This window comes from Haplochromis burtoni, unplaced genomic scaffold (genome assembly GCF_018398535.1).
Source record: "Haplochromis burtoni strain Fernald_Lab_line unplaced genomic scaffold, NCSU_Asbu1 Contig_20, whole genome shotgun sequence".
NCBI classification, from domain to species: Eukaryota; Metazoa; Chordata; class Actinopteri; order Cichliformes; family Cichlidae; genus Haplochromis; species Haplochromis burtoni.
This window is the reverse complement of record NW_024582381.1, coordinates 3,157,322-3,166,682: the sequence shown is the minus strand read 5'-3', so window position 1 is coordinate 3,166,682 and position 9,361 is coordinate 3,157,322. Positions and strand designations below refer to the sequence as shown.

Below are 9,361 nucleotides of genomic sequence, written 5' to 3'. Positions count from 1 at the left end.
CACACACACACACACACACACACACACACACACACACACACACACACACACACACACACACACACACACACACACACACACACACACTCTTTCTCTCTTTGGTATGTCTCACCAAGCTTTTCTGCTTCTGTCTGCTTTACCTGGACCTAAGTCACATGATCGTTGTGCTTGTAATTTTTCTGAAATGTTGTTTCCTGAAGTTGAAATGAGAAAATTCCCTCGGCCTTGTGAAAAACAAATAAAAAAACAAAACAAAACAAAACTAGCAGCTCTCGGGTTCTCCAAGTTTCAGATGGCAGTCAAAGTTTCTACTTCCTCATTTAAGAAGAAGTTAGTCACACACTCACCTAAGAGTTACTTCATTTTGGTGTGAGTGCATCCTCTTACGCGTCTCTGTCGTCAGGACACATCGTAATGTTCGCCGTAGCATCCTAGAGACGCCAGAATGGGACAGGTGGCGTCTGTGCAAACACATGACGTGGAGCATCCAGAGCTGTTTGAGCTCGGCTGCTCAGTCATGCACGAGCCTCCCCCATAAATAGCCCAATGATACATGTCTCTACAGGCTGCTCATTTCATCTGTGGATTTGTGTCTTGTCCACGCAGATTTTAAAAGGTGGCTGTTGCTAAAATTCCAACCTGATCAGCTCAGTTTCTTACAGATGAGCGTAAGCATGATGCGGTTCTATTAGCTGGTAGCTAAAGCTGTTTTACGCAACAGTTGGAGGTGACTGAAAAGAGATCAGAGCTCCCACATGTCATAAGGTTTTAGGATTTGGATGAAAAAGGTTCTGTAAGTAAGTCTTCAAAAGTGGGGTTGAATGACAGAAGGTGTTAAAGTTGCTCCTTTTTTCCTGTTGACTAAATCACATCCATGCTATCAAAGGTCAGTGAAGAGGTCAGTCTTGACTTCACTAATTTGTATCATACATTTGGCATGTAAATGTTGTGGTTAGGGTTAATTAAACTATAAATGTCTAATGCCTTTAAGATTAAGGTACATAGAGTTGAACGTGAGTATTGATGTGTTAACACCAACACAGAATTGTGACAGCATACAAATTTCCAGGGTTATTGCCTTTCAGTTGCAAGGGTTTCAGTTTAGTTAATGTCCATCGCATTTTTGTGGATTTTCAGAGGTTTGAAATGCCCAAATTAAATTTGGCCACCATCTTGTAGCTTCTGAAATTCAATTTAGCATGTCGCTAAAACAAAACCAGACCCTAGCCCCAGATGACCTGACCTGATGGATGCTCAGAGATGAAGCATAAACCGGTCCACTGAGAGGATCTTGTTTTGCAGAGACTGTGGGAGCTCTGTCACATAGAAGGAAAGTCACCAGCATTACTGCATGTCTCAGGTATTACATGTAGCCTGACTGACAGCAGGTCATTGGGCTTTTGTGACAACAGTTTTAACTCTGACTGCTTAAGAATTGGTAAGAAAGGAGCTGCAAGTACTCCCTCCACGCCCTGTTTCAGTGCGTGTATAAATAAAACAGGGGAGCCTTTTCGCACTTTGCCCAACATTCCTGCTGTTTAGCTTGGTGCGAGCTGCCCTGTGCTCAGCTCACAGCCGTACTCCTGTCTGAAGCCTGATCCTGCTTGTTCACAGAGCATTGTGCGCGTGGTTTTCCATGACCGTCGACTGCAGTACATGGAGCACCAGCAGCTGGAGGGATGGAAGTGGAACAGACCTGGAGACCGAATCCTGGACATAGGTGAGCTCACCATACCAACATACTCATGGATCACTGATACTCACAGATTTGTGGTGGTTCTTGGTCAATGTCACAAGTTGTGTGTCTGACTGCACAGAAAGTCCAGTAATGGCATGAATACCCAAGTACAGTGAGAGAAGTGATTTTGGAAACTCACAAATATTTGCTCACAACAAAATTAAATATGCTAAACACCAACGATGAAGATAGTGCTGTGGGTTTCCTCGTGTACAACAGTGTGCAGCAGAAGTGATGCCATTATTAATGGCGTGTGGTGAACTGTAGTGTCATACTTAAGTATGAATGATTATGGAGCTGTGCTGGACCAATGCATTGACAGTAATCAATGACCAATAGCCGTTTGACGCGTCTCCCAAAAGGTCGTGGCAGATGTCTACCAGGAGGTTTCTTCCTGTTAAAAGGGAGTTTTCCCTTCCCACTGTCACCAAGCGCTTTCTCATAGGGGGTCTTATGATTGTTGGGATTTTCTCTGTATTATTGTGCGGTCTGTACCTTATGGTAAAAAGCACCTTGAGGTGACTGCTGCTGTGACTAAACACTACATGAACTGAATTGAATCTTAGGTTCTTAGACTTCAGAAGGTTAAACTTTTAAAATTAAACCTCTCCTCAGCTTCAGATGTTAACAGGTTAACCAAAACACAAATGTCTTCACGTGGGCTTTAAAATCAAAGCTGAAATAAGTGGCTGGCTCATTACTTGCAGATATCCCTCTGTCAGTGGGGATCCTGGAGCCTTGTTCAGACCCTCTGCACCTCAACACCATCGAATTCCTCTGGGATCCCCTGAAGAATGCTTCTGTTTTCATCCAGGTACACATTCAATTCCAGTCTCAGTTCCTCGGAGAGGGGAGGTTGTGGTCTTTAGCTGAATTTATTTTTCAGCTCTTCTCTATTCTCTTGTCCTTTCAGGTCAACTGCATCAGCACCGAGTTCACCCCCCGGAAGCACGGCGGGGAGAAAGGGGTGCCCTTCCGAATCCAGGTGGACACTTACACCACCAATGAACACGGAGAATACGTCGAGCATTTCCACTCATCCAGCTGCCAGGTCAAAGTCTTTAAGGTACAATACTTTATTTACTCTTACCTCATGCTCATCTCTGATCTTTAACATCCTCAAATCTCATGATTTACACCACACGTCCTGTTTTTTTTTTTTTTTTAAGCCTAAAGGAGCTGATCGCAAACTGAAGACAGATCGGGAAAAGATTGATAAAAAGACCCCTCAAGATAGAGAAAAGTATCAGCCATCCCATGACGCTACCCTGCTGAAAGAGGTGAGGCCTGAGAGGACCCTTTGTTTGCCTTCTGCTTTGACTTTATTGAACCCAGCTGTAAATTCTTGGGTTACTTGGATGTTTCTGGAATTTGATCAGATCTGAATATTTCCCCCCTCCTTTTCGTTTTGCTTCTTTGCTCACCAAACCATGTAAACCACTATTACGTTACAGTTTGTTAATATGTCACTTTGCTTGTTGCATTGTTTGTTTTAAAAGTTTTCTTTCTTTGCTGCTGTCAGTGACTGAGGCTTTGTCAGTGCTAGTTTGTTATTCACCTGGAGGAAAAGAAAACCTGAGGAACCATTGTACTGGTCATGTTCATTACAAATATCACACGACACTGTAGCAATACTTACCATTACAAACCATTTCTAACACAGGAAGTCTTTATAGAAAGAATATGAAAAGTGTTTGCTAAGTGTGACATAGATACTGGCTAACTAGTGCTAAATTGGTTAAATAAAATCCTAAAATTTCACCTAATCAGGAGTTCAGACTTCTTGGACGGTCTGTTAGTACAGTTAACCGCACAGCAGCCACATTATTGGTCAAATAATTGCATTAAAAATGCTTCCAAAGGCTCCAGCAGCGCCTCTTTCTGCGGTGAAGCCTAGCAGACAGCTAGCAGCTAGCAGCTACAGCCACCATCCTCCTGTCAGTCAAAGAGGACACGCCCATAATAATACAAGCTTTAAGTATATATCAAATTAAAAGCCTATTACAGATGTTATGAGGGGATAAATTAACTATAGAGACCAAAACAGTTTTTGTGTCAGGTTAAAATTCCTTAAATATGGGAGACCATTGGGACTGACTCACTGCTGGACCCTCTGGTGGACATTAGAGGAACTGCAGGTTTGCTGTAGCTTTGTCTTTCAGCTCTGGAGTTTGGTGAAATCGATTAAAGTTACCTGGATTTTTTCAGAATAAAGTTTTCTTCAGAGCTCTGTACTAGACAACCTGTGAAGCTGTATATTACGACACAAATGTCAGCCCGATGAGACATTAACAGACTTTATCCTGGTGCGTGTCTGGTACAAAGTCTGCATGATGTTCAGCTGAGGCCATGTGAGGTTAGAGCTCTCTGTTATTGTAGAGTCTTTACATCTGTCATCTAAAATAACTGAAATTTTGGTGAATGGCACTGCCTCCTCTACCGCCTCTAAATCTCACATTAATGGAATGAAACCAAACTAGCGAGCTAAAGGAGATGAACTATCTAAAGTTGTTACTATGTAGACCATAGGTTTACACACATCTGTGATCACTCGCTGCACTTTGAATGTGATTTTGAACCCTTTAATCTTTGTGAAAAGCTTTCCACTTCATTGCACATCTTCTTCTCTTTCTCTCGTCTTCTCTGTGTGCAGTGCTCGCCGTGGCCCGATGCCTTAAATCTAACCAGCCACAGCACCAGCAGCACACCATCACCAATTTACCACAGCTCACCAACCTCCTGCACTTTCACTGAGGGGTGAGTAAGCATTCACACCACACTTTAATACTTGTTTGGTGGTTTCCACCGACATAAAACGCATCTCTTCAGTCAAGGTCTGCAGGGGAACTGTGTTTTGTTTCAATTATGGGTTGAAAATTTGAAAATGTTTCTCTGGTGTGAATATGCTTTACACTCTATGAGAGTACTTTCACAAGCACAAACTTCTGCAGCTATTAGCAGATGCAAAACAGAGAATTTTTAACAGCATATAAAGACCAGACAGATGTGTCTCAGGGCAGTTAGAAGAAAATACTCAACCAATCATCCCAATGTGTTCTTTCCTCCTCATGTGTGCGTTTCTCTAGCAACTGTTCTCCAAACCAGCAGGGGGAGCTGTTCATGCCCAGCTGCTCTGATGTAAGTAACAGAGACCGGTGCAGTGTGAAAGTGTTAATGTTGCTCTCTTATTCCTTTTAGGCCATTATTTGGAGACAGTGGATGCTGTGCAGCTATACTCATTTCAAGGGCTCTTCTTCTTTTTGACATGTAGCACCTTCTGCCGTCGTCCTCGCCGCAGGACACTCAGCAGTGGCTGCACCGTCACAGGTTCTCGCCTTTCTCAAGGCTCTTCACCAGCTTCTCAGGTACCGCGTGTGAAAAACACACCACACACTTTAGTCTTGGAACTTTTGTCAGAAAGCGCGGGCATGCAGTGCAGGAAAGACAAACTGAGGAAGAACTGATTAGTGTCGATGTGTTCATCTATCGCAGCGTCAGATCAGATCTGCTGTAGATCAGGGCAGCAAGCAGAACCAGATTTCTGCTGTTGTTGCAGGTGCTGATCTCCTGAGGATGACCAGGGAGGATCTGATCCAGATCTGTGGTCCAGCAGACGGCATCCGCCTCTTTAACACGATGAAGGGAAGGTGAGCCATTAAATTACACTGCCCAGCCACACCCAGATCCATTTGCATGATTTACTGGTTGGTGCATCTACAGACACAGGATCATGGAATATACAAAATAGGCATGGCTTCTGTTTCCGGATGTGAGGCCAGCTGAAGTTCCTCAAACCTGCATTCATTCTAATAACCAGAAGGGGGCGACTCCTTTGACTTTTAACACAAGTCAGGTAGTATGGAAGTCCACACAATTCTGGCCCTTTGGGATTTTCCTAAAGTCTAGTCTAGTCTCTTCTCTCAACCATACATTAGATACAAAGATGGATTTGGACACTGATATGATCCATTGTTTCTCCATTACAGTAAATTTATGATATCGGCCTCTTGAGCAGACTGCGTCTTAAGCTTTAGTGCTGCAGGTCCTTGAAATACATTCAATTCAAGCTTTTGCTCACATTTTCAGGTGTGTACAGCCCCGTCTTACCATCTATGTGTGTCAGCAGCAGGCCAGAAATCAACCTTCCATCAAGCCAGGCTGTGGAGAAAGTACGTGTGCAACAAGAAATCGCTCTGAATGCTCATATTTTGTCCTTTTTTTTTCAGTCCTCTGTCTGTAGTGTGACTGAATGGTTTTAAACAAGCAATTCCTACACACCAAACACAACTGCAGGTTTATTAAGCCCTAAATTAAATATTCAAAACTAAGACAGATGGCAGCCGCAGCTGGACCAAACAAGTCAGAGGACCTGAAGAAGACCTGAAGCAGATGTTAGAGTCAGTCCTTAAAATACAAACAAAATAAAACTCATGAAAAAGACTGAGTCCAATTAATAATACACATGGATGTGCCATACTCTTTCTTAAATATTGTGTTTGTAAGGCACAGCCAATCAGGAGAAAATAAAAGGAAGGAACAGAGGAGGAGCTAAAGATGCTTGTTTCAGACAGTCCATCAACTGAGGATCTGCACCAAGGCTCTGTATAAGATAAAAAAGGGTTATTTTGAACATTGAGTCATGCACTCTGTTCTACTACTCCAAAAATAAATGTTTGCAGATGAAACCGGGCAGAGACAAAATCCTAAAATATCAGGAAATCATCACAGAAACTGGCAGAGAGTAACACTTCTGACCTGATGTGATCATTCTATGTCTGTCTTGCCTCTGCAGTCTACCACGCTCTGTACCTGGAAGAGCTGACACTGCTGGACCTGTCTGAAAAGATCGCTACACTGTACAACATCACTCCACAACAGATCACACAAATCTACAGACAGAAAACCACCGGGATCCACATCTTGGTCTCAGATGAGGTACCTGTCCAGTACTGATTAATATGAGTGCATATCTGCAAATGAGTATGTAGATTCTGTAGGTAAGGGGTAACGTTCAGGTATCGGAAGCTTCCTGACTTCCATCTGTAGTTAACTTCTATTAACTTCTACTAACACTAACACAGTCATCTTTGAGTTGAGTTTGATTAGATGCAGGTAAAAAATAATTGAGAAGAGGAAGAGAGAGCGCCTGCTTTGCTCTAATCCAGTTTTAAAACAGGATGCTATTGTCTAATGACAATTTTTTTTTTTTTATTAGCCCCATAAAAATATATCTGCCTTCCAAAACCATGAAAGACAGAACAGGAAGTCTCAGTTTTCCGTTAGTGATCATCAATAAAAGTTCCACCATGAGCTCCAGATTCCTTCCAAGTCCATGAAGTGCACTTTATACATGTTTCAGCTGTTTCAAGACCAAAGTGTGTGGTGCTCTTTGTTTCAGATGGTGCAGAACCTCAGGGAAGAAACCAGTTTCATCATCAGCACCATACGAGGTAACTGACCTTTATCCGTACAGCCCTGTTTCAGGGAACGTTAAGAAGCTGTGGAAAAGGGAAAGAAAAGCACTCATTTCCAAACAGTTTAAGCACTTAATTAATGTCATTCTGCAACAAATGCAGCAAATCAAACGCTGAAACGAAGAACGCAACCAAAACAATCAGTGGTCACTATACATTTAATGCAACAAAAACATTTTAAATAAATCAGAGCAGGGTCAAAAAGAAAAACCAAAAAACAACGCATTGCATTGAACAGTGTAGAAATGCTACCAACAGTTTGGGGATTTTTTTGCTCTACATAACATCATCAAAAGATTCAAAGAGAAGCTGGAAAGATCTCCGTACACAAGACTGAAAACCACTTTATCACCTGAACCGTTTTGTGGAATTCATGCAGTGTAAGTCTTGGCATAATCACGGTGTAATACACAAGACCTTCCCTGTAGAGGACTTCGTCTGGATGGCTGCCTGTGTTGCTCCGTGTCTTTGTTTATCATTTTGGAGAGGAAAAAAAAGAAGTTGGTTCAGGGGCAGCTAAAGGCTGAAAAGTTGTAATTATTAAAGTTGTAATCCCAGAGCTGAAAATGAGTTCAGTAATCTGTGAGTAAACAGCATTAACAGAACCTTTCTCAATATAACACGCAAACATAGGATTTATTCATCTGCTAAATAATATCAAGGTAAAAGCTGAAACAGTGAATGTTGGTGGAGCTCAGGCCTTCGGACACAGTGAACAGGAACATCCCTGCAGGATGGCATCTATATGTTTTGGAGTCATCTGCTGCCATCTAGATGTTGTTTTACTGGGAAAGTCTTGTTTATTTCAGTGAGATGATCCTAAACCATGGCTGTGGCTGTATTCCTGCAGCATGGCTTCATAGTAAGAGTCCAGGCGCTAAACTGGCCTGACAAAGTCCAGAAACCAAAGGCTGCTGCGGCCGCTGAGCAGCTGGTTTCCTGCAGCAAAATGAATAAATCAAATTCAGCTGGATGAATCAAATTCTTTAGTTTCAGCGTTTGCAGCTGTTTTATTTTCAGTGCTTTTGCATTGTTTTTATTTAGTCACAGAGCACACCAGTTCTTTTGAAGAGCAGAAACAATTTATTGATTTTAAGCTTCAAGCTTTCATCAGGATGTTTTTTTTATTTTGAATGATCTTTAACTGAATCTTTGTGTGTTAACAGATGAAAACACTGATGGTTACCACGTTGTGTTAAAATGATCTCCGGGACGTGCCTCAGTGGAGTTGTACAGATTGTAAATACGTTTTACTAGACACTGTAATGATAATAATATTAATACTAATAATAATGTGATGTTTAATAAGATTTCTATTAAAGTGAAAATGCTTGTCAGCTCTTAGCTTACTGTTGATTTTGAGCTTTAATGTTCTCTAGTTATTTTTTACATATTTGTTCAGTTACTGATTCTTGCTTCATGTTGCAATTAGTGTTAACGAGCGCTGTATCATTCTTTAATATGTCAAATGCAATGCTGTAAATGCAACTGAATGACTCTGATGATAATAAAGTAAAATAAATGGAACACATCATCATGCAGACAAAATGAAACGATGAACAAACAAAACTGTATGATGCTGTTTTAATGAGAAGTGTGATCTCCCGCTGCCTCGGCTCTCTTTGTTCTCCTGCTGGGTCGTGCCGCGTTGGGATGCTCTGAGGCTCTGTATTTTCTGGGTGAAGTGGAACACGCTGCTTTTAAAGATTCGATTTTGACTTGCTGTGAATAACTGTGCTGTGTTTGAGAGTAATTATTTGGCTGCTTTTAAGATATTAAACCTGCACTTGGGGGGGGGGGGAGTAGAGTCAACAGTGATTACAAGCAAAACCAAATCACCAGGCCTTACTTACAGGTCCTTAAAGTTAAACTTGTATGTGAAGGCACTGTCATATGTCATACATAAATGTCTTAAATCTTGACAAATGCCCACACTGTAACAAAGGTAACAAAACTAATAAAAGACTGAAAGGAAATAAAATCAAATTTAAAACAAAAACTAAAGAAGAGTTTAAAAATAAACAGTAATAATTGTGGACCAGCTCAAGATCCAGGTATAAAATTTAAACCCCATCTCACTATGATGTCCACCTTCTCTGTGCATCATCTAATCAGGTCTATAAGTAACTTTATTCATTTCATCAGTATT

The 9,361-nt window shown here is 41.5% G+C and overlaps 1 protein-coding gene across 2 annotated transcripts in view; it reads left to right on the top strand.

The window, feature by feature from the left end:
• tfcp2l1 (transcription factor CP2-like 1) overlaps positions 1–8,725 on the top strand; it is an 11,822-nt gene extending 3,097 nt beyond the window's left edge. For both annotated transcript variants that reach the window (XM_005919352.3, XM_014332720.2), the window contains exons 4-15: positions 1,615–1,720; positions 2,446–2,552; positions 2,652–2,804; positions 2,908–3,018; positions 4,392–4,495; positions 4,825–4,876; positions 5,010–5,103; positions 5,295–5,385; positions 5,825–5,907; positions 6,531–6,673; positions 7,137–7,188; positions 8,379–8,725. In XM_005919352.3, coding sequence (XP_005919414.1) covers positions 1,615–1,720; positions 2,446–2,552; positions 2,652–2,804; positions 2,908–3,018; positions 4,392–4,495; positions 4,825–4,876; positions 5,010–5,103; positions 5,295–5,385; positions 5,825–5,907; positions 6,531–6,673; positions 7,137–7,188; positions 8,379–8,416 — 1,134 coding nt within the window. In that variant the 3' untranslated portion in view covers positions 8,417–8,725. The remainder of the gene's footprint in view (positions 1–1,614; positions 1,721–2,445; positions 2,553–2,651; positions 2,805–2,907; positions 3,019–4,391; positions 4,496–4,824; positions 4,877–5,009; positions 5,104–5,294; positions 5,386–5,824; positions 5,908–6,530; positions 6,674–7,136; positions 7,189–8,378) is intronic.
• Positions 8,726–9,361: the final 636 nt, after the last annotated feature.